Source organism: Capricornis sumatraensis, chromosome 8 (genome assembly GCF_032405125.1).
Source record: "Capricornis sumatraensis isolate serow.1 chromosome 8, serow.2, whole genome shotgun sequence".
Lineage (NCBI taxonomy): Eukaryota > Metazoa > Chordata > Mammalia > Artiodactyla > Bovidae > Capricornis > Capricornis sumatraensis.
In genome coordinates, this window is record NC_091076.1 from 90,605,951 (window position 1) to 90,631,179 (window position 25,229).

Genomic DNA, 25,229 nt, shown 5'->3' on the forward strand with positions numbered 1-25,229 from the left:
TCCGCCCCTAGCCCCTCCCCCCGAAAAACGGGGCGACCAGCGCCGCAAGTGAAGCATGCTGGGACCAGCTCTCAAGCCTCCCGGCAGCCCCTGCGACGGGCGCGGTACGTCAGGATCTGGCCAGCGGCGGCCGTTCTCCGTAAGATGGCGGACCGGCGGCGGCAGCGCGCTTCGCAGGACACCGAGGACGAAGAATCTGGTGCCTCCGGCTCAGACAGCGGCGGTTCCCCGGCGCGGGGCGGCGGGAGCTGCAGCGGTAGCGTTGAAGGCGGCGGCAGCGGCTCTCTGCCTTCCCAGCGCGGAGGCCGAGCTGGGGCCCTTCATCTGCGGCGAGTGGAGAGCGGGGGCGCTAAGAGCGCTGAGGAGTCGGAGTGTGTGAGTGCGCGCGGGCGGGGTGGACCGGGGGCGGGGTGTAGGTGGTGATGGGAGGCTGGGAGTTGACTGTAGATGCTGAGGCGTAGTGTGTTGGAGAAGAGGAGAGCGATCCCGGTGCGGTTTGCATCCGGAGCTCCAAGGGAAGAGAAGGGATTGAGGGTTTGTTGGGGGACAGGCGGAGCTGCTGCGGACGGAAAGCGGATATTTATTCAGAAATTGGAACTGGAGGTGGATAGATGGGACCTCCCTCAGATCTTGCCTGTTAAAGATATACCTTCCCTCGTCTTCCTTTTCAACCATTTTGTGTTCATTCTTCGTTTCTCCACCCCCTGGAAATCATAGAACTAACCCATGTCTTCTTTCCTTCAGGAGAGTGAAGATGGCATCGAGGGCGATGGTGAGTAGCATCATGATAGAGATCTTTGCCCCCAAACTCAGGTCACCTGTCTGCAGCAGTTGACATCCTCTCAGACTGTTTAGTGGAGAAGGAAATGGCAGCCCACTCCAGTATTCTTGCCTGGAGAATCCCAGGGACGGAGGAGCCTGGTGGGCTGCTGTCCATGGGGTCGCACGGAGTCGGACACGACTGAAGCGACTTAGCAGAAGCAGCAGCAGACTGTTAAGGGTTTTGGGGAGGGTGCCACAAAGGGGCTCTTTGTAGTTTAACGTTCAAGAGCATAAGTTTTAGCTGTATGATCTTGGGAAAGTCAAAGTCACTCTTTGAACCTGTTTTCCATCTGTATATGGGGACTATAAGTTTAACCTCATAGGTTGATGTCAGAATTAAATGAGAGTTTTAGCTTGACCCACAACAAGCACTGGAAGATGTAATTATAAAATTTCTGTTGCATTTTTTTTTCTTTATATGTTTCTGTTTTCTTTCAGCTGTTCTCTCGGATTATGAAAGTGCAGAAGATTCAGAAGTGAGTGTGATAGATTCTTTTTCCTATGATGTAGGTTGGAAAATGTGTTTTAAAAATTGTACCCACCTGTGGTTTGAAAGCATCTGACCTGTTTGTTACTCCACTTGTGCATTCTTCATTTATGCTTCTGAAAAACTATTATAAAAAGTGTTGTTCAGTTATAGAGAGGGAAGCTTTGTTTAAACCTCTTCAGGCCACATGTGTTACACTGTTGATAGCTGACCTTTCACCCTATCTAAAGAAAATAAGATGCTAAATATGAGAATGAGAACATTCTTTGGCCCTTCACAGGATGTTTCACACTCCGTTTTATGATGCCTAGGTGGTGAAACCAGCCAGTTGGGTATTTTTTTGAGTATATCTGAAGACCTCAGAAGGGTAGGATTCTGAGTGGTTTGTGTCAGAAACATTTCTCAGTTTATGGATGAGGTTTTCTGTCTTTAGCAGAAAGTTTCCCTAAGCCAAATGTTTGTGAACTTAGTTTGCTTTGATTGGATAAACTAGAGATGTTATCAGAATGACTACTTGTTTCCTGGAACTGTTGAATAGAGCTCTGGTTTATACAGAAAGAATTGGATTGTGGATTCAAAGGTTCATTCTGTAAATTTTGTAGAACTGTTACTACATACTAGGATTACCATTAAGCCTTGGAGATGCAAAAGTGAACACTGTAACAAAGTTCCTATGTTTCGGAATCTTACAGCTTAGTAAGGAAGTCAGACAAACATTGAGGAAATCACAGGACTTGGTGACAACTGCTGGCGGTTGGGTTAAATAAGGTGTTAATGACTGGGTACTGATTCCATATTAGGCAGTCAGAGAAGAATAAATTGGAGTTAGCCAGGCAAATCATGTTCTAGGCAGAGGGAACAACAGCTGCAAAAGCTCAGAGATAGGAGGGAAGATTGACTATCTGGAAACTTAGAAGTAGTTTGGTGTGGTTGGAACATCGTTGGGACAGGATGGATACCAGAAATAAAGGCAAATTATAGAGTAGGGGTCAGATCATGCAGGGATTACTTCTTCTTTCTCTTTATTAAATGCCTTCTCAGTGCCAGGAGCTGTGCTAGGCCCTGGAATAAAAGATACATGGTTCTGCCCTCATGGAATTTACATTCCAGATCAGAGAGGGAAAATACAGACAGTTAAGTAATTACAATAACCTTTTGTTAAATGCCATGATATGGGACGCATAGGGTGCTTTGGGAGCACATGGCAGGGGCAGCTAACTGAGTATAGGGTGTTTGAAAGTATTTACAGGAGCGACTCTTCAAATAGAGACCTGAATGATGAGTAGGAGTTAGCTAGCTAGAATTTTCTTAGCAGAGGAAACAGTCCGAGAAGAACGTCCAGAAGGGGTGGGATTGGAGGATAGTGAGTTGCAGGACATGGAAGATTTAGTATAACTGGTGGTGAGGATGAATCTCAGTCTAAATCTTAAAGCACTTTATAAGCCTGGTTGAAAAAGTATTTGGATTTTATTCTAAGAAAGTAAAACAGGGTTTTAAAGAAGAGTATGATATGGAGTATGGATTAGACTTAAATTTTAAAGCAGTGTTTGTCAGATCCAAGGAACGTCTACATGAAAGAAAACCCTATTGAAACAGACTCCTGCAGGAGGGCAGACTCAGATATTTATGTGTTAACAACATCCCAGGTTGATTCACAGTAATATTTTAGAATTATTATCTTTAACAATTGTTTTGTGTGCAGTGGAGAGAATTATCTGAAGGGAGCAAGATTAGAGGCAGAAAAACTAGTTAAGAAAGCTACTGTGGAAGACTAGGAAAGCAGAAAATGTGGCGGCAGTGGCAACAGAAGTGGGCAGCACTGGCAGCTGTTTAGGCTGTGGGATGGCAAAACGTGGTGACTGGTGGTTGACTGACTTTCTGTGAAGTCAGTTGTAAAGTTACCCACAAACAATTAAAGGAGGATGAGAGGTTTGGGAGTGAGTAATGTTTGCAGTAGTCATTAAAGAATGGAAACATCGGAAAGGCTGCCAGGCAATGTGGAGTATTCAGTGAGGTTTGGTGATTGTGACTTTGTAGCAGTTTACCATTATGAATATAATGAGTTTGGATGTTACTGTAACAGCAAAGAAAGAAAGGCTGGCTATTGGAGGCTTAACTGGAGGAGGATCTGAGGATGAGGGAAGACTGAAGACAGAGCTGTTAAGAGAGTAGTCCAAGGAGCGTGATAGTGCCCTAAAGAAGGGACGATGGCAGTGGCACCCCAAGACATAGATTTGAGAGATATTTAGGTATTATTATTAATAACAGAATTTCTTGATTGATTGAATGTGGAGCCTAAATTAAGGAGTCAGAAAAGAGAATTCTGCTGAAACTGGAAAGACTGCCTTTTTGGTTCCTATAAGCTTTAGATGCCCAGCACTGTTTGACATCTCTTGATGGGAGATGTTGATCCAGGTGAGGGCTTGGACCTGGCCAGATGCCTGTGATAGAGCCAGAAAGTTTACTGACAAGAACAGCGACAGCATGGTGAGGGAGCTTGGTGATCTGGGTTTCTCTAGCTTCATCCAAAGCCCTAGAATAATGCTGAATGTTTTGACTCTTGCTCGTGAGTGTCCTCTGTTGTTTTGTCCCAAGACTTACTTCTGCCTCACATGACCTGTCTGCAATCCAACCTTCAGATTTTAATATCCATTTCCTTCAGCTCTGAGCAGAATGCAAGCTCCTGGAGGGCTGAGACTGTCTTTGTCACTGTTCTATCCTGGGAGCTTAGAAGAGTATCTGTGATAGGCCCTCAATAAACTTTCCTTGGATTAGTAAATGAAATAGAACTGCAAGGACTTTTCTTCTAAATACACTTTATTTTGGAGTAATTCTGCATTTACAAAAAAAAATCACAAAGAGAATATAGATGTTCCATAGGCTTTTCACCCAGTTCTTCTAATGTTAACATTTAGAATGACTTATTTAAATTAATTTTGTTTTTTTGACACACATTCCTGTGTTAACACTGCAATTCTACTTTACCCTTTACATTTGAGCATTTATCATTTGGAGAAACCTTTTTTCATAAGTAAAGTATCATAATACAATTTCATTACATGTGAGATACAGCTCCTGTTGTAAAAACTAGTAATTATAAGGGGAAAAAAAGTGTTGTTACCTTAAGAAAAAAGATTGTGCTAATAATGTTGAAGTTCAATACATTTGTAATATCAAAAAAAAAGAAAAAGGAGTCCAAGTAATGCCCAGGTTGGAGAATGGTGTTGGTCACTAAGAAAGGGACCACAGGAGGAAGAGAGTCCGGGAAGGACAGTGTTGGGTTAAGTTTTGGATGTTTTGAGATTGAGGAACATGTGCAGCTTTGATGAGGCAATATCTGGTATGTGTTGCCTAAAATTTAAGAGAGGAGTGTAGTTCTGTTGTGTCAAGTAGGATAGTCACCAGCCATATGTGGCTATTCGAGTTAATAAAAAAGTTCAGCTCTTCATGTGCATAGGTAAAAACATTTCCCTCATTCCAGCGAGTTTTGTTGGACAGCACTGATCTAGATTAAAGAGTTTGACTTGATATTTTGCCTTACGTAGTTATCTGTTACTTGATTGCATTTCTTCTTAGTTACTAACTGTATATACCTAGATGCTATGCTTAGTTTTGCCTGTTTCTTAAATTTTGATCTGTCTCTTAGTCTGACAGGTTAGTTTTTCATCCTTTTTTTAATAGTGTATCTTTTAAAAAGATTTTGATGGCCACTCACTCATTGTGCAACTCACCATGCTATCTGTATCCATTGTATTTCTTGCAAATTGTCTTTCCATGGTAGCCATGGAAAATAGCAATATGACCCAAAGCTTTTATCTTGCACAGAACTGGCTGATCACCTAATTTTCTTTCCCTTATAAGTCACTTGCTATTTTTGTCTGGATATTCCCAGTATATTTTCCTTTAAGGTCCGATAGTCATATTATACTTTGTCTTGGACTCGGTCATTCTGGTTCAGTATTCATAGGTATGAGAGGCTCTGTACAGTATGGCATGGAACTTCCATCCAAATACAACCAAATACTCTTTTCCTGTCTTCAATAAACGACCCTTTCTCTTTAATCCTTTGTAGTATCTCTGTTTTCTTTTGATTACTGTGTTTATTCACTCTTGTTTGTGTTCCTTCTAGTTCTAGACTTTATATTTTAAATGATTTTTAAAATTTCTAATATCTTCTTGAGTTCATTTCTGGATTTTTAAAATTCTGGTTGATGTTCTTTCATGCCATATATAATATTTTTAATGTCTTTTTTTGCTCATTTTGAAATAGAAGTTGCAGTTTTGGTATGATATGCATATGTCTTTCTGGCATGCTTTCATTGTAGGAGTGCTAGTCACTGGTCACTAGTGAAGTTGCTCAGTTGTGTCCGACTCTTTGCGACCCCATGGACTGTAGCCTACCAAGCTCCTCTGTCCATGGGATTTTCCAGGCAATAGTATTGGAGTGGGTGCCCATTTCCTTCTCTAGGGGATCTTCCTGACCCAGGGATCGAACCTGGGTCTCTCGCATTGTAGACAGATGCTTTACCATCAGAGCCACCAGTGCTATTCTACTTTTTTTTTTTTCTTTTAGTAAGTTTCTGTGGGATTTGATCTCTGTATTTTTCTTTTGTTGATTTTTATGTAGTCTTCCTGATCTTTTCAAAGGAAGTATGGCTCAAAGTAGCTTTTTCTAACTTCATAGAACTCCCTCCTCAGATGTTTTCCCCTAGTGTTAAAACACACACACATACATATATATATATATGGCTTTCTGAGATTTCCTGGTTTTGTTCCCTTCTCTAATTTGCTTTGGACCTTCTTCCTTCCTTCATTCCTTTTGTCCCTCTTCTGCTGAACTGATTCTCTTCTCAACAATTTTTATCTTCAGTGTGGTACTCTGTCCTCAAGGGAACCCCTGGCAGCCAGGTTGATTTTAAGATTTCATAAGGCTTGGATTGCTCCAGCCCTTTCGGACCTTCTTACTGCAAGATCCGTAAACTCACATTCTATTAGAGACAGCAAAACCCCTTCTGGTTTCAACTGTTGTTTTTGGTTTTACTTTCTGTTGACTGCCTGTTGACTAGTTCAAGGTTCTCCTGTTTGCAGGTCCATTTACCGCTCTCTGCTTTTCCAGCCCTGACACCAATCTGATGCAGGTCTTGTGGCAGTCGTTGCTTTGCTCATGTGCTTGTATTTTGGGGTCTGGGGGATACCTTGTAACCTAGTTTTGCTGTAAATATTGTCCAGAGGGTTTTGATTTTGCTGTCAGAAGCCCCCATTTGATGTGGAGATTTGAAGAGATCAAAAACTATGCTGCTGCCATTTTTTCCAGAATCCTCTGAGGAAACATTTTTAAAGAAATTAGACTGTGAAAGGGAGGCTAGAGAGATGGCAGCTGGAAAGAAGGCTCTAAGGTCAAGAGAGGGTTTGGTGTTATTTTTTGAGTTGGAGAATCAAGTATGCCTAAAGGTTGAAGAAACGATTAAGAAGGGAAAGCAAAGGGAGAGGATAGGTACTAAGTGTGTGATGTCCTTGATTGAGTATATGAGAAGAAGTAGGAACCAGATGAGAAAACTGTCTTCCGCTGTAATTATAGAGAGGTGGGAAGGAAAGGTGTATGGGAAGGAAGCTGGTGTTCCCTTTGTTTTGTTTTCCTTGTGAAATATAATAGGAGGAAAAACATAAAAGAATGGTTGTTGATGAAGGGACAGAATAGGAATTTTGAGATAAAGGAAGTTTAAATAGTTGAGCCGGGAGGTGGCACTGATATATAAAGTTGTAGGATTTTTTTTTTAATCCCCCTTAGTGATGATCAGTAGTCTAGTTGTAAGCTTAGGAAAAGCAGACAGTTTGGTTGATCCAGTCCTGAGCACATGGGAATAGGGGATTGGAGGGAGCTACCGATAGGGCTGGAATGATCGGGCCACAGAGTCTAGAGAGAGAAGAAGGCGAATGTGGGAGAGGACTGATAGGCAGAGAAAAGGTGGGAATGTCAATGAAGCGGATGTCTTAAGAAATGAGAGGGAAGGAAAAAAAAAAAATGAGAGGGAAGAATAAAGGAATAACTGGGGACGGACAGGAATAACAGGCAGGATTTGGGGGGAAACAGCTTTATTGAGATATAATTTATGTGCCATTCAACTTACCAGTTTAAAATGTCTAGTTCTGTAGTTTTTAGTATATACAAGTATGTACAACCATTGCCATAGTCAGTTTCAAAATATTTTCATTACTTCAAAAAGAAATTTTGTACCCTTTAACTGTCACTCACCCCCCACAGCTCCTCCGTTCTCATTCCCTTCAGCCCTTAACAACCACATACTTCCCTTCTGTGTCTAGAGATTTCCTTATTCTGGCCTTCTTTATGAACAGAATCATATATGATAACATATGACTGGCTTCTTTCACTTAACATATTATTTCCGAAGTTTTCACCCAAATTGTAGCATGTATCAGTACTTCATTCCTTTTTATGACTGAATAATATTCCATTGTGGGATTTCCCTGGCTCAGACAGTAAAGAATCCACCTGGAGATTCTGGAGAATCCTATGGACAAAGAAACCTGGCGGGCTGCAGTCCATGGGGTCACAGAGTCAGACATGACTGAGTGACTAAGCACACACAATATTCCATTGTATGGGTATACTATATTTTATTTATCCATTCATCCACTGACGGATATTTGAGTTTCTATTTTTTTATGAATAATACTGCTAAAAATATCTATGTTCAGGTTTTTGTGTGGATGTGTGTTTTCGTTTCTCTTGGGTATGTACCTAGGAATAGAGTTGCTAAGTCATATGGTAACTGTTCCATTGTTTGAGGAGTTGTCAGACTGTTTTCCAAAGCAGCTGCACCATTTTACATTCTCAGCAGCAATGTATGGGGATTACAGTTTCTCCACATACTCAATGGCACTTATTATTGTCTTGATTTTTTAATTCTGGTCATCCTAATAGGTGTAAAATGGTATCTTGATATGTATTTACCTGATGTTAAGCATTTTGTCTTGTGCTTGTTGGCCATTTGTGTATCTTCCTAGGAGAAGTGGCTATTCAGATACCTTGTCCATTTTTAAATTTTTTATTTATTTATTTTTGGCTGTGCTGGGTCTTCGTTGTTGCCGCAAGCAGGGGCTGCTCTTCAGTTGCAGTGGCACAGACTTCTCATTGTGGTGGTTTCTCACTGCAGAGCATGGGCACTAGGGTGCACAGGCCTCAGTAGTTGTTTGCTCACGGGCTTTAGAGCACAGGCTTAGTAGGGCTGAGTAGTTGTGGTGCACGGGCTTAGTTGCCCTGTGGCATGTGGAATCTGCCTGGACCAGGGATCGAACCTGTGTCCTCTACATTGACAGGTGGATTCTTAACCACTAGACCACCAGGGAAGTCCCACTTTGTTGTTTTTTTTTTTTTTTAATCATTGAGTTGTAAGAGTTCTTTACATGTTCTAGATTTATTTCTATCATCTGTATGATTTGCAAGTGTGTTTTTTCCATTCTTTGGGTTGTCTTTATTTCCTTAATGGTGTTAAGTTTTCAGTTTTGATGAAGTCTAGTATATTTGTTTTTTCTTTAGTTGCCTGTGTCTGTTGGTGTCATGCATGTCAAAGAAGCTTTTGCTGAATCTGTGCCAAATCCAAAGGCTTGTTTTCTTTTAAGAGTTTTATAGCTTTAGCTCTTAGTTTTAGGTCTTTGATCCATTTTGAGTTAATCTTTGTATGAGGAGTGAGGTAGGAATGTAACTTCATTCTTTTTTATGTGGCAGTGCTGATGAAAACCTGGGGTATTTAAATTTAAGATTTTTTAAAGTAGATCAGATTTACTTAAAATGTATAGCAGTTCCAGGTAAGACTGATCTGACGTGTACATGAAAGTGGATGACTGAAGTGGAGATGAAAAGTGTGAGCTTATTTCCATAATTTTCAGATGAGTGACAGGGTAGACCCAGGCAAAGACAAAGGTGGAGGTTTTCCTGTTGAACTTATAGAGTGTCCCTGTGAAACCTTTTGTAAGTTGAAATGACTTAAAGCAAAGAAGCAATTACCTTAGGACGCTTCTCGGCAAGTGATGCACAAAATAAATTGAGGTAAAGCACCAATGCTCACAGACACAGTTCAAAGCTGTGGCAGCTTGATGCTAAGAGGCTGAGTGTAGTCCTCAGGGCCGGAGCTTGGTGGTTGGTGGTTCCACGCCTTCAGCTTAGGGTATAGAGCTGCTTGTATGACAGCTCACTGCAAAGCAAACACTGAGTGCAGTTTTCACTTTTGCCTTTTTTAAAAAATCTTTTTCAAATTTCTTTCAGTTTGTGAAAACAAATACTACTATAGGTCTTTTATCAAAGAAAAAAAGCAAAATGGTGTAATCCTAACTTTCAAGAAGTAAGACATAGCTAGATGAAAGAAGCCTCAGAGAAGTAGGAATTTAAAATAAGGTGGAGTTGGGATTAGCAAATGGAAACTGGTATATATAGAACGGATAAGCAACAGAGTCCCACTGCGCAGCATAAGGAACTGTATCCAGTACCCTGCGATAGACTGCAATGGAGAAGACTGTGAGAAAGAACGGATAGGGACTTCTCTGACCCAGTAGTTAAGACTTTGTGCCTGTAATGCATGGGGTGCAGTTTTGATCCCTGTTTGGGGAACTAAGTTCCCACATGCCATGTGGCAAGGCCAAAAAAAATCTGTGTGTGTGTACATATGCACACACGTAACATACAAACACACACCCCTATATATATATATATATATATATGTATAAAAGTGTATATATAGTTATATTCCATGTATATACTATATATATATAACTATGCTGCTTTGCTATGCAGCAATAATTAAAATTATTATAATTCGACTATACTTCAATAAAAAATAAAAGGCTACAGAGATCTGGAAGAGACATTGAGAATGAGAAAGATAGATTCCCCTTTTACTCTGAAATATGTGGGGAATGGAAAAATGAGTTAAAACATCTGCGTGAGAATTCTGCCAGGGAAGCAGTTGCTTAAGTGGAGGGTTAGGCTTTAGAGTTGGGAGGGTGTTCACTAAATGGGAAAGGCAGCAGTAGGGAAAATGGTTTTGATGTCAGCCCGTAGGCAAAGATGCTAAAGAATCTGCCTGCAGTTCAATCCCTTGACTGGGAAGATCCCCTGGAGAATGGCGTGGCAGCCCACTCCAGTATTCTTGCCTGGAGAATTCCATGGACAGAGGAGCCTGGCAGTCCATTGAGTGGCAAAGAGTTGGAAATGAGTCACTAACACTTCCACTTCTGTAGCCAAAGAAGCTTGACCCTAGGGTAACACATCAGTTACACCAGATTTTGATGCTTATTTGGAGTCTTCTCAGCACTATGCTATTTGTATCTTCTGTACTGCCCTGGAAACAAAATTACTTTCTCCTTTGGAATAAAAGAGTTGCCTCATTTGACATTCCGCTATAGACTAAGAAGGGATACAGCATGAAACAAAGTTCTCTCATTAATTATGCTGATACTCTTTTCAGATGTTTGAATTCAGTCAATGTGTGTTTGTTGGGAGGGGGGAAGGTTTGGGGTTGAAGGGGGGAGAAGTAGTGAATTAAGGTCACATACACACCAAGCAAGATTCTTGCAACACATGCTGCAAGAAATCTAGGACCAAGGAAAGAACTGAATGATTACCACCCACCCATTCCCAGCTCAAGAGGAGAGAAAATTTCTTGTGATTGAGGAAAAATGGGAAGAATCTGGAGTACTTGGTTGTTAAAAAGCTGTAAATAAGGGCTTGGTTCTTATAGTGTGGGTGTGGTCTGTGAGCTTCATAACAGTATCATCTTTCTGGGAATCCTAACTCAAAACACTCAGAGGCCAAAATACTTAGGCTGGACAGGGAATAAAGGGGAAGGGTAATTAATTGGCTTATCTGGGCCAGTCTGGCAGTCTAGGTCCTGTTGGAAAAAAGGTCAGAAACTTAGGGCTTGAGAGCTTCTTGTTTCATCAGGAATCTCAGTATCTTTGATCAGATTCCTAGGCCATCCTGGGCCTGGAGTTGGTCTGTTACAGATCGAGTGTCAGATCCAGTAGAAGAATAAGAGAACAGTGCACATGTCTGCTGGGGGCAGAGGTGTTTGGGCACCCTGACTTTTTAGCCCAGCAGTGGGGACTAGACCACCTTCCTTTGAACCCATTTCTTTGCGTCCTTAATGGCAACCCACTTCAGTGTTCTTGCCTGGAGAATCCCAGGGACAGGGAGCCTGGTGGGCTTCCATCTGTGGGGTCCTGCAGAGTCGGACACGACTGAAGCAACTTAGCAGCAGCAGCAGGTCTCTAGACCTACTTCCTTAGCCTTTAGCTCTGCCTCACTAGGTCCAAATCTTGGAAGGACCGGGATATGAGAGAGTAACTTTTAGTCTGAAGCCAGCCCCCTTAGCATGAATCTTAGCTTCTTTTTTTCCTTACCTGAAACAAGCCACACCTCTCTTGCCTAACCCTTTCTAGTTGCCTCAATTTAAAGGATGGCCTCAGGACCCTTCTTTGTATGGATAGATTTTCTACGTCACAAGTAGGATTTTTCAGTTTTTAAAAAATTGAAGTGTAATTGATTGGATTATTCAATCTTGCTATGCCAGGAGAAGGAAAGGGAAGGGAGCACTTGGGCGTTAATTTTTTTTTTTTTCCTAAGATGCAGTGGTTATACAAGTTCTAAAGTTTTACAAGTCAAAATTTTATAATTATATCATTCTAGACAGAGTTATTGGCCAAAGAGCTCTCCTGTTGCAGAAAATTTAGTGTTCATATCATAGACCTAAAAGAAATGTAAGCTACTATTTCCCAACTTGAAAGTAATAATGCCATGGGAAAGTATGGAGTTATGATAAGGGATTGCAAATTCACTAACTCTGTTTCCATTATCTATAGACCAAATCAACATCTATGTTATATACTACTATTTTTTAATATATATAAATTAATTAAAAATATTAATGTATTTTAAAGTATTATTGAACATATAGCAGTTGTTTGTCATTATGTGTTTTCTCAGTTCATGGGTACTATACTGTGCTATTTCTCATGGGATTCTATGAAAATTTTAGGTCCTAAAAGGGGATTCATGTAATCTAAAAGGTTGGGAATCTCTGCTGTAAGACATTTTGAGATGAGAGAATTAACAGCTTGAGTTAGAGTGTAGTTATTAGGCACTGCATGTTTAAGAGACAATTCATTGAGAGAGAAATTATCAAAAAGAAAGCTTCTTCTGTATGCTTTAGACACCTAAAAGCCTCTGATCCATAGGCCCTGGGCTTCTTCCCCAGAGGCTGCAGCTATTTGTTTTGTTGGGTTTTTTTGCCATTTAGTTTGAGGTAAAATTGTACTGTATAAGTTTAAGGTGTAACAACAGCATAATCGTTTGACTTACATCGTGGAATGATTATCACAATAAGCTTAGTGAAAGAGGCTGCTGCTCCTGACAGTTCCATGCATATCTTACTGGAAAACCTAACAGAGATCTATATAAGCTTGTTTATGTGTGCATATATATATTGTTTAGTCGCTAAGTTGTTTCCAGCTCTCTTGTGACCCCATGGACTGTAGCCCACCTCCAACCGTGGGATTTCCCAGGCAAGAATACTGGAGTGGGTTGCCATTTCCTTCTCTAGGGAATCTTCCTGTCCCAGAGATTAAACCCACGTTTCTTGCGTTGGCAGATTCTTTATCACTGAGCCACCTGGGAAGCCGTGTATGTATATGCACACACATATATTTATGTATGTGTGTTTTGGCTGAGCCATGGAGCTTGTGGATGGATCTTCGTTCTTCTACCAGGAGTTGAACCTGGGCCCTTGACAGTGAAGGTGTAGAGTCCTAACCACTGGACTGCTGGAGAATTCCCTGTATAGGTTTTTTTAATGTGGTTTTAATTTTTTTAAACGATGCTTCTATTCAGTAGAAATTTTAGTAAAAATATTGAAGTGTTTGCTTTTAATTTTTGCATTATAATAAAATTTGTTAGAAAATGTTTTCCTAAAGAATGGAAAATTTTTAAATGCACTAGTTGAATCTTATCTCTGTAGCTAACAGGGAAACTTAAAGGGAAATTATTTATTTAATTGCACCAGGTCTTAGTTGCGGCATGTGGGATCTTTAGCTGGGCGTGCAAACTCTTTAGTTGCCAATATGTGGGATCTAGTTCCCTGACCCAAGGGTTGAACCTGGGATCCCTGCATTGGGAGCACAGAGTCTTATCCATGGGACCACCAAGGAAGTACCAGGAAACTTTTTTCAGGGCGATGACGGGGAGTACAGTGAAGAGGAAAACTCCAAAGTGGAGCTGAAATCAGAAGCCAATGATGCTGCTAATTCTTCAGCAAAAGATGAGAAGGGAGAAGAAAAGCCTGATACCAAAGGCACTGTGACTGGAGAGAGGCAAAGTGGGGATGGACAGGTTAGTACCCACCAAAGGCCTCCATTTCCATTCGAGTTCTGGAATAGGGGCTTTTAAGTTTGGAGTGAGTAAAGAGCTCTTTATCTGTCCGACAGGAAAGCACAGAGCCTGTGGAGAACAAAGTCGGTAAAAAGGGCCCTAAACATTTGGATGATGATGAAGATCGGAAGAACCCAGCGTACATACCCCGGAAAGGGCTCTTTTTTGAGCATGATCTTCGAGGGCAGACTCAGGAGGAAGAAGTCAGGTAACAGCCCCTTGCTGCTGCTCTGTAATGTGTTAGTATTATATGTATTCCATGCTTACTACATGCCAGGCACTTTACTAAGTGCTTTACCTGTATTATCTTATTTACTGTTCACAACATTTTAAGGTAAGTATTATGATTATCCCCTTTGTACAGATGAGGAAAGTAAGACTTAGGATATTTAGTAACTTTTGGTGGAGGAGCTGGGATCCAGACTTCTATGTCCACTGCCTTCATTAATCTGAGGCTCAAGGCCTCTAAATACTTGCATAGGTGGCCTTACAGTAGAGAGATGTTTCCAGAGTGCTGAGAAGTTTGAAGTAAAGGCTTTCCTTATTTTTATACCTGTTACATTGATGCCCAGCAGGCCCTGCGGTGCTGTGATTCACCCTTGCTTTTGGAAGGCCTGTTGTGTATAACCTGTCTGGGAAGATGGAGAGATTACCTGAGTTCCTAATGTTTCTCTGCCAACCCTGTTTATTTCATGAACATCTTTACTTGGCAGAGTCTGCCAACTTAAGACACTTTTCCCTGGTTCCAACCAGACCCAAGGGACGTCAGCGAAAGCTGTGGAAGGATGAGGGTCGCTGGGAGCATGACAAGTTTCGGGAAGATGAACAGGCTCCAAAGTCCCGACAGGAGCTCATTGCTCTTTATGGCTATGACATCCGCTCAGCTCACAATCCTGATGATATCAAACCCCGAAGAATCCGGAAACCTAGGTGAGGACATTTTGGAGCCTATATTATTGATATTTGCAAGGAAAAAAAAAAAAAAAACCTCTGCTTTAAAAAATGCCATTCCGGCCCGTAATTGAATGGGTGAGGAATATGGGAAGTCTGCCTGACCCACAGTTTATATATCTAGTGGCCCCTTTTATTATTTCTCTGTTCCCTTTGTTCAGGTTTGGGAGTCCTCCACAAAGAGATCCAAACTGGATTGGTGAGCGGCCAAGTAAGTCTCATCGCCACCAGGGTCCTGGGGGCACCCTACCACCCAGGACATTTATCAACAGGAATGCTGCAGGTACTGGCCGCATGTCGGCTCCCAGGAATTACTCTCGATCTGGAGGCTTCAAGGAAGGTCGTACTGGTTTTAGGCCTGCAGAAGCTGGTGGACAGCATGCTGGCCGGTCTGGTGAGACTGTTAAACACGAGACTAGTTACCGGTCTCGGCACTTGGAGCAGACTCCTGTAAGGGATCCATCTCCAGAAGCAGATGCTCAAGTGCTTGGCAGTCCTGAGAAGGAAGAGGTAGCCCCTGAGATACCAAATCCTGCTCCTGATACTGCACCACCAGCTCCTGACAGGCCTGTTGAAAAGAAATCCTATTCGCGGGCAAGAAGAACCAGAATCAAAGCTGGAGATGCAGGCAAGGTTGCAGAGGAGGTGCCCCCTCCACCCGAAGGGCTGACCCCAGCACCTCCAGTTCCAGAAGCTACACCTCCTACACCTGCTAAGACTGGAAACTGGGAGGCTCCAGTGGATTCTACTACAGGGGGTCTTGAACAAGATGTGGCACAACTAAATATAACAGAACAGAACTGGAGTCCAGGGCAGCCTGCCTTCCTGCAGTCACGGGAGCTTCGGGGTAGGTACCTAGGGTTAATGACTAGCTTTCATCCCTGTGCATCATTGGATAGGGGCATGGAACATGGAACTAATGTCTCTCAGAGATGTGGTATCTGGCAATATCTTCATTTTCATTAATTGCAAGAAGCAAATGGATCCATAGGTATATTCATCCAAAGAGCTCAGAGCAGCTTTATCTGTTACATAAGACTAGCCCACTACTTTGCTTAGTGTTTACTATCAACTGATCAGTCACCACTATTGAGCTTTGAGTGCAGAATCCTTTACTACTCTCTGTAGAAAAAGTGGAAGAAGGCAGTGTTCTTTATTATTTTAGCTAATGGTTAAATGTTTTAGTCTTCTAGAGCCAGGCTGCCCAGTAGAACTTTCTGTAATGATGATGCTTTTGAATACTTGTAATGTGGCCAGAGTGACTGAAAAACTGAACTTTTCATTTTTAATTAATTGAAATTTAAGTAACCATATGTGGCTAGTGGATACCATGTTGGGACAGCATAGTGCTCATGACTAGGAACTACCTACCATCCCTTTGACCCATCCTTTTTTTTTTTCTTCCTCCAGTCAGATAGATCAGAGGATCTTTTCCATTGTTTCTGAAATCTAATTCAAACTTAAATTGGAAAACCTCACTTGGACTGGCAGTTTTAGCATCCTTCTCTGGTGTGCTTAATTTTGGAATACCAAAAACTAGGGTAGCCTAGCCTAAACTGGACCTGGAGTTGATCTTTGGATAGAGAAGTACACTCTATCTTGCCAGTGCCTTATTACTATTGGAAGACAGTCTCTAGAACATTCCTTTTTTGTCCTGAGTCATCTTCAACCAGAGGGGAATCTCTTCCCATACTTTTAGCCTAGACCTCTGTGCCAGAAATAATCAGAGGTAGATTTAGAACATCCTTCTCTGCCTAGTTGTTGCTCAGAAACATTAGAGTTGAGATTTTCCAATATGTTTGATAATATTATATGCTAATTATAACCTCCCAGGGATTCTGTATGGTAAATATTTGATGGGAAAATTTTGAACTTGCATTTTCTGAGTTGCATTACTGAAGTAATTTTTTTTTTCATGTTCAAAGGCCTTACTGCTATGTTAAGGTGGCAGGCAGTGGGGGAAAATTTCCAAATGCTGGTGTTGACAGGAAGCAGAGATAGTTTACAAGGGATTTTGTTAGTTTAAAAGATGAGAGCCATTCTCCATGTTGGATTCTTCACCCTGTCATTTTCTTGATGTATCTTTAGTTCTGTTCACATCTATCTGCTCTGCAGCAGTGACTTTTTTGGTGTATTACAGGTATGCCCAACCACATACACATGGGAGCAGGACCTCCACCTCAGTTCAACCGGATGGAAGAAATGGTACAGAGGAGGAAAGGGGCGCACGTAGTAGAGGGTTGCATGTCACAGTTGGTCACTGTTTAAGCCAAGTTAGTTTTCCCATGTTTCCCTTTTAGGGTCTCTGGAAATGTATGGTTTAGGTTTGGGTTTAGAGCTTAATGTTTTTCATCAGTTTTTCAGTTCATTTTGTAAATTTTTTTTTGGCATGTACACACTGCTGTATGTATTTGGTTGCGCTGGGTCTTCGTTGGTTTAGTGGGTTTTCTCTAGTTGTGGAGAGTGGGGGCTGCTGTCTACTTGCAGTGCACAGTCTTCTCACTGTGGTGGCTTCTCTTGTTTCAGAGCACAGGCCCTAGGCGCATGGGCTTTAGTAATTGTGGGACATGGGCTGAGTAGTTGTGACTTCCTGGCTCTAGGGCACACAGGCTTCAGTAATTGTAGTTCCCAGGCTCTGGAGCGCAAGGACTTCTGTGGTGGCACATGGGCTTAGTTGCTCTGACGCATGTGAAATCTTCCCAGACCAGGGATCAAACCCATGTCCCCTGCATTAGCAAGCGGATTCTTATCAACTGTGCCACCAGAGAAGTCCTGCAAATACTTCTTTAATACAGCCATGTACCCAGTAAATGTTTTGCAGTATCTATGGGACGTTAGGAGAGAGTCAGCCTTTTGGAACTCTTCTTGCTCAGACCTCTTTCTTTCTTTCAGGGTGTCCAGGGTGGGCGAGCCAAACGCTATTCATCACAACGGCAAAGACCTGTGCCGGAGCCCCCTGCCCCTCCTGTGCATATCAGCATCATGGAAGGACATTACTATGATCCATGTGAGTTTATTTTTATAGCTGGGATATCTTTCTTGGTAGGATGAAGTGAACTAAAAGACCAGCCTTCTGAACTTCCCTTGTGACCTTTCATGGTGGTTACTCTGATTGCTGTTTTCTTCATATGGAAAATTGAGAACATCTTATCAGGGGCTTGGGGGACAAGGAAACTTGTCCATTTGATGGAAAGAGAGGATTTATGAGAGTCCCAATGTGATATCTTACAGTGCAGTTCCAGGGACCAATCTATACCCATGGTGACAGCCCTGCCCCACTGCCTCCTCAGGGCATGATTGTACAGCCAGAAATGCATCTTCCCCACCCAGGTAAGCTTTGCACCTCTGCTTGTATGCTTCCAGTACGTAAGGATGTTTGTTGGGGGCATCACAAACCCCAACTTTCTCAGCTCTATGCTGCTTGCTTATGAGGCTGGCCACTTTCGCTACATGGACAACAAACTCCTCTTAGGTCCATCCTGAGGACTTAAAATCTGAGCCTGTTTGTGCTGAACAGTCCAGCCAGGCCATCCCATGGAAAAGGTGTTACCTTTTGTTTCAATTGTTGTTTCTTCTCCTTGTCCAGGTTTACATCCCCACCAGACACCGGCGCCTCTGCCCAATCCAGGCCTCTATCCCCCACCAGTATCCATGTCTCCAGGGCAGCCACCACCTCAGCAGTTGCTTGCTCCTACTTACTTTTCGGCTCCAGGCGTCATGAACTTTGGTAACCCCAGTTACCCTTATGCTCCAGGGGCATTGCCTCCCCCACCACCTCCTCATCTGTATCCTAACACACAGGTGAGATGGCTGATGAGATTTTCCTAAGTGTACATCCTTTAAATCAGACAAGAATATAGGATGAGGGAATACTCAAGGAATTCTAGAGAGCATTTCGGTGCCACTGATTTGCATGTGATGGTAGGAGCTGGAAATGCTACTGAGGTGATGCCTATCATATGTGCATTCTCTTCCATTTTTTAAGTAGTGTTTCATTCAGTTGTTTTAGTATGTCTTAGGTGGGCATGTCTGCAGTTTATTTAACTGCATAATAAAGCCATATCCTACCTACCAGCCCTACCCTTCCCTGTGCTGTTTAACTCCCAACAGGTTAACACCATCTGGTATCTGGAGTGTTATCACTGAACTCAGTGTCTTCTGTTTGTCAGCTGATGGTAGGGACTAGAGAAAGCTGGGCAGTACTTTGAAGAAGTAGGAACTATATTAGGACATACTAAGGCAGAAAAGAATAATTATTTTAAAGGGGGGCAGCTTAGAAATTCCCCTATACTCTTACAGATTCCCCTTATAAATTATAAAAAATTCCCCTATACTCTTATTTTTGTGCCTGAATAATATTTCCTGTTTAGCATAGTTTGGATGAATTAATTCCTTTTTCTTTTCCTTGCTTATTGGGCTCCCAGGCCCCATCGCAGGTATATGGAGGAGTGACCTACTATAACCCCGCCCAGCAGCAGGTGCAGCCAAAGCCCTCCCCACCCCGGAGGACTCCCCAGCCAGTCACCATCAAGCCCCCACCGCCTGAGGTATGCAAGCTTCTAGGAAGGGAGCTCTGAATAAAGGATGTTAGGGCACATCTGACATCAGTGGGCTTTCCTTTTCTTCAGATTTCCTTCCTTTTCTTGTTGTGTTTCTATGGAAAATGGTCTTTTTTCTTTCTCCTTTTTTAAAAAATAATGACCTAATAACAAATTCCAACTTTATGATTTCAGGTTGTAAGCAGGGGTTCCAGCTAATAGGAATTTCTGAATATTTTAAATCTAATATCAAATAAAAGTAAGTGTAAAACTTATTGTGACTCGGAATGTTCTTAAAACTAATATTCATGCTTACTTGCTCAACAATCACCTAATTAATGCTCCAAGTTGTAATCATGGGATATCTCAGGGGGAGGCTTAGAGGAGTCCCAAAATTTGCCAATTTCTTTGTTTTATGAATGCATTAAGTAGGGTTGAGTGGAAACCATTGTCAGTGTGGCAGCATTTTATTTGGGAAGATGGAAGGAAAAACTGCAAGAGGGCATTCTTTATTAAAGGAAAGGGGAAATCTGAATTTGAGGTGTTATAGCATAGCCAGTTCTAAAGGTTGTGGAGGAGGAACTTCCCTGGTGGTCCAGTGGTTAAGACTTCAAGCTGCCAGTCCAGAGGGTATGGGTCCGGTCCCTGGTCGGAAAACTAAGATCCCATATGCCATGCAGCACGGCCAAAAGATTTTTAAAAATGATAATAATAAATAGATTTTTAAAACCACTCTTTAAAAAACAAAGGCTGTGGAGGACAGAAACCAGGAGGTTTTGTTGTTGTGTTGTTTTAGGGATATTTCTTTAGTGTACACTATTTAGAAATGTGGCTTTTTGAAAATAGCTTGTAAATGCCTGAAAGGTCCAGTAACATTTTGGTGGCTCTTCCCTTTTTCTCACTCCTGTCAGGACAGCAGAAATGAAAACCTAGGAGAGAAGAGAAAACAACTGGCTGTCTGCTCCAGGAGAGCGTTGAAGATCCAAGGTGGCTCCTACCAGCGAGCAACTGAATGAAGGGGACTCCTGCCTTCCTCTGAGGATAGGCTCTTTTGGATAAACGAGAAACAAGTGGACTTCCTCCCATTCTCAATTTGCATTTGTGTCGACTGTGCTCAGAGGAGCAGAGATCCAGACAGCACAGGCTTCTGAGTCTAGGAGCCCACGTCTTTTGCTCTTCTTCACTTTCTCCTGGGAAATTCGTGTCTTCCGCTCCAAGCTCTGTCCTGTTTTGTTTTGTTTTTTAAGATGTCCATTTTTAAAGCCTGGCTTGTTGTTCTTAAATTAATATTCTTTTAGTCCATCACCTTACCCCATCTCCTGCCCCTCTTTTTCACTCTCTGCCTTTAAATTAAACAAGTTCATTCTTTGGTTTACTAGCTCCTCTAGGTTCCCTTTTGGCTTTTCCCTACATCCCAGATAATTGAGAACTTACCAGCCAGTCTGCCCCCACCAAGTCTACAAAGAGCTGACCTTTCATTTTTTTCTTGGCATTTTTTATTGTGTACTTGGAGTTTGTTAAGTTTTCTAATACTGTGGAAGCATTGCTGTCTGCACAGAATGTCCCATTGTGGAGAAAATCTCACTGTGGTAGGAGCCCTTTTTCTTGACTTGGGTTTTTAGAATTTTGAGCCTCCATCAGTCTCTGTACTCTGATAATCTTTAGTTCTCTACTGAAGGCAGAATGTCAACAGTGGGGAGAGATGGCAAACCAGAAGATTTAGTGAGAAAGGGAGGGTAGAGTGAGAGCCTTTGCACCTTTGGGGTGTGTATTCACAGTCCTCAGGGCTCAGTCTTTGAGGTGAGCGGAGTTAGAGGGCTCTGCTCTTTTTTCCATCCTTTCTACCACACCCTTTTCCAGTTGCTATGGACCAATGCATCTCTAGAGGTAAATATTACCTAGCCAGCAGTCGTCCCTGTCCATTGCAATTGCCCTTCTCCTCGTCTTTCCTGCTATAAGTGTTCTGGTATTACTACCTTATTTTCCCAAGGACAGTTTTACTCCTGTCCTTGGCAAACAGGATACCACACCTGGGCCTAAAAGCAGTCACTTTTCAGGGCAAGGGCTCCTCCCTCCTTTCCTCCCTATCTATGGCACTGAACCACTCCCCTGCTGCCTCTGCAGAAGAGATTCCTGTTACTACGGCACTTGGATCTGCCAGGGGTCACTTGGCCACTGTCCCTGTCTTACAGAACCTGAGGGAGAAGGTGGCAGCTGTGTCTCTCCTCAAGTAATGTCACTAATTCTGTCCCTTCTCTTCAGCAGTTGGCTTAACCACTTTGAGTCACAGGTGTGGGGTAGGAGGGGAGAGAGGCACTCAAGCTGGAACCCCCAAGGAGGAAATAACTAAGAGATTCTTCCAAGGGTAGCGCATGGTTGTGCCTTTTGTAGGCTGTTCCCTTTGCCTTAAACCCGAAGACGTCTCCTCAAGCCAGTGGGCCGCATGCCCAAATTCCCAGACCTTAAGACACTGTGACAGTTGTCTCTGTTGGTCCACTGTGTTTTGTTGCAAGAATTTCTCCATGTGTATTGTTGTTTGTAACTGTTTTGAAGAGCGCACATATGTGATTGGCATTGTGACTTGAAGATAATAAAATTTAGACATGTAAACTTAGATCCTTTGCCAGTGTTTTGCATGAGTCTTGATCTGGGAGGGAGGGAAGAGGACTCCCTGACTCCATAGAGTCACAGTCACAACTCTGGCCAGCTAACGCTTGAGAAATGGAAACCCAAAGAGGTGAGAAGCCCCTGTGGGGCCATAAGTGACTCCCCATCGATTAACTTTCTTAACCACATTGCCGCATAGACACCAGGAATATGCAGTCCTTTAGACTGGAAGTGCAGGGGCCAGAAAAATGAATAGATGCTGTGTGCCCACATGACATCTTGTATCCCTCATGCCTGCCTGCCTTTGTGTTTGGCAGGCAAGTTTCCCAGGGTGGTGCCCCACATGTCAATATAACTGTACCAGGTCCTGGATAAGGGGGAAGTGTGAAGTAGCTGTCCTCTTAAGGAAATTTGCACTGGCATGAAACATCAAGGACTACAGTCTGAGAGGCTCGTATCAGTCTTAGTGCAATTAAAGAAGAGGGGACACTCCAGTAGTATTGCTTTAGAAATGTCACAGACAGAGGAGTCTGGCGGGCTACAGTCCATGGCACCGCTGAGCTGGACACAACTTAGAACAACACACAATCCGGCAGATTGTGATTTGGGGAAATCTTGATGGAAATGTGGCATAAAATGAAGAGTGAAGTGACCTAGCAATATGGAATACAGAATTTTGTAAGAAATTAAAATTTATGTATAGAATAATTAATAGTTGCATATATTCAAAGTCTGGCTAAAGGAAAAAGATCGAAAGACCAGCTCTAGCTTATGCTGCCAGTTAGCTAGGCCACTGGGTAGCTAGCTTTGAGTTGACTTGCTTCCTCCTCCAGATCCTGGGTGGTGTGGAAGTTTACTACAAAGGCTGTCCCTGGTGTGGGGCAGCAATTGAGTTCAGTGTGGAGCTGGCAGCAGCTGTCCTTGAGTCCCACAGATCTTTGTGGTATATCTTCAGATGACAGTTGGGACTCCCTCCTATGCCCCTTGCTGCTGCTGCCACAGCCAGAGAACCATTTACTCTTCTGACCCTCACCCCAGATTTCTCTTTGAGTCATGTCAGTTAACTTCCCTTCTCCCCTGCAGAGTGATGGGTAACTATGGGCCTGATCTCGTGGGGTCATACAAAGAACGCCAGCCAGCCTTGGAGGTGGGTCGCTGGCAGGAGGAATAAGCATGTTTAGATACTTCCCCCTCACCCCTGCCTCTTGATTCTCCAGTCCTGCAGTTAGATCCCATTGCTCTCTCTGTTGCCCTGGTAACCAGCTCAGCAAGAAGAAACTCAAGCTCAGCAAAGCCCCCAGGTTCTCTGCCCTCCCAGCCTGCCTCTCAGTGGGCAGAAAGAAGGCAACTGTTAGGGGCAGACAGATCAGCCTTAGGTAGTCCTGCTCTGTCCCCTTCCAGAAGTCCATGGACGGGGTGCTTAAACTTTTTGGCCCCATTCTCCTCACAGGTGTTAATCACACCGCCCTCTTTCCCTGTTTCTTCCATCATAGAGTGTAGATGCCTTGACAACCATCTTCCCCATGAGGTCAGCACGTGGGCCTTATGGGAGACTCAGAACAGCAAAGGACTTAGAATTCCAAAGTTGTCTCCCAGCATCAGTAGCCCACTTAGGTTGGGTTGTCCCTCTAGGGCAGTAATTCTCAATCCTGGCTACACAAATCACTTGAGGATCCTTTAAAAAAAAAAAAAAAACAAACATAAACCTTGGCCCTACCTCAGCGATCTGATTTAATTAATTTGAGGTGTGGCCGGGGCAACATTTTTGAAAAGTTCCTTGGATTACAATGTGCAGCTGGGGCGAGAACCAGTGCTGTTCCAGGAGCACCATAACTTGATGCTGGTTTTCCTCTCTGATTCAAGATCTTGAACTTAGTCTATGCCTGATGTCCTTGAGTAGTTGGAGGGTGCTGGGGTCCTGTTCCCCAATTCCAATTTCCAGGAATCTCTTTGACCCTTGTATTTGCAGCCCCAACACGCTCCACACTCCCCAATTCTTCCCCCTTCCTAAATGACAATCCCAAATCCTGCCCAGAGAGGACGTTACCAAGGCAACCAGCTTAATCTGGTAACTGTGGCATGTGCTGGGAGTGAAGCCCTCCCCTCTTCTTACTCAGTTCATGAAATGCCTGGGGAGCTCCAAGCCACTCCAGCCAGCTTCCCCTCTTGACCCCAGGGACATCAGGGTATCCAGTGAAAAGAGTATCAGGAACCTGATACTTGGATCTCTATTCTAGCTTGTCAGCCAAAATTGTGTTCTCTCCTTTTTTGCTGTTCCTTTTTGCAAATCCACAAACAGATGGGTGTGCAAAGCTTTAATTCTGTGAACACATGTTCTTGTACACATCGGACCAGATAAGCACACAGGGTGACACGTGTAGTACACACCCTGTTCAGTTCTGCTGCCACTCCAGGCTTTCGCATTCCTTCTCTGCCTGGCCCATGCACAGTAAACAGAGGTGGGGCATTGTCCAAGGAGCCTCAACCCACATGTTGCCTGGTGCCACTGCCCCACCTTGTTACTTTACCCTTGACGTGATTACCATGAGCGTGTCTCCATACCCGCCTCTACCTGGGACAGTCTATCCTTAGCGACAGAATGCTTTGGGCATAGGCATCAGAAATAAGGATCATCTGGAGTGCACATTCGGTACCACTTTCCCCACTCCATGGCTATGTCACCTCTGGAGGGTCTCTCTATGCCTGATGGTGTTGGTTGGCAGTTCTAGAGCTTGTCACCCATCTCCAGGGCTCTGCTTCCTCCTGCTGCCAGCAGGTGAAGGTGCCCTTGTGCTCCTGGTCTCGCTCTCCCTCTGCCTACCATCTCTTCTCCTCACCCTAATTAGACTTGCCACAACCTGCTACTCTCTGCTTGGCTTCTACCTGCCTGCCAGTACCTGCCTCTCACAGGCCAGGCCCTCACCATCTATTGTGCCCTACCAGAAAGGGCAGATGGTTGGTGCACCCCCCCCGCCCCCCTCCCCCATTCCAATGCCATTTCACTCGAGGCCTCCCCAGCCCTTTTTACAGAAAGAAGATAAAGACCACATACTCCACTGAGTATGGCAACAGAGGGCACAATCGAGATCGAGAGTTATGGACACCCAATCAGGAATTTTTGTAGGCCTCCCTCACTTGAATACAGGCAGGTCCATCAAGGTGTGCAGCCTGATTTTTTGCAGTGATACCAAGAGTCCTCGTAAGCCTCGAGCCAGGAAGCTCCCTCTCCGCTGGTAAATGACTCCCTCACCCTTGCCATTAATGTCTGCGTCTACTCCGAACCCAATCCCATTCAGCCCCTTACTGTTTTCTCTCACCGTCAGCCCCAGCGCCCAAGTTCAAGCCTCGCGCGGCCCAGGTGGGCGGGCCCATGAAGGGTAGGGGC

General features: G+C 43.4%; 1 protein-coding gene across 1 annotated transcript; it reads left to right on the top strand.

Annotated features, from left to right (window-relative positions):
- Nucleotides 1-144: 144 nt before the first annotated feature.
- Nucleotides 145-21,819, top strand: CASC3 (CASC3 exon junction complex subunit). The gene is made up of 14 exons (XM_068977210.1): nucleotides 145-375; nucleotides 745-772; nucleotides 1,261-1,298; nucleotides 13,551-13,709; nucleotides 13,805-13,956; nucleotides 14,502-14,678; nucleotides 14,861-15,546; nucleotides 16,840-16,904; nucleotides 17,592-17,706; nucleotides 17,931-18,029; nucleotides 18,286-18,500; nucleotides 19,124-19,246; nucleotides 19,433-19,496; nucleotides 20,149-21,819. The coding sequence occupies exons 1-13, from the start codon at nucleotides 145-147 to the stop codon at nucleotides 19,454-19,456; spliced, it is 2,112 nt and encodes a 703-aa protein (XP_068833311.1). The 3' UTR covers nucleotides 19,457-19,496; nucleotides 20,149-21,819.
- The last annotated feature ends 3,410 nt before the right edge of the window (nucleotides 21,820-25,229 follow it).

Coding starts and splice junctions, on each gene's coding strand:
- CASC3 (XM_068977210.1), top strand. CDS start 145: ATGGCGGACCGGCGGCGGCAGCGCGCTTCGCAGGACACCGAGGACGAA. Junction 773..1,260: donor AGATGGCATCGAGGGCGATG/GTGAGTAGCATC, acceptor GTTTTCTTTCAG/CTGTTCTCTCGGATTATGAA. Junction 16,905..17,591: donor TCAACCGGATGGAAGAAATG/GTACAGAGGAGG, acceptor TCTTTCTTTCAG/GGTGTCCAGGGTGGGCGAGC.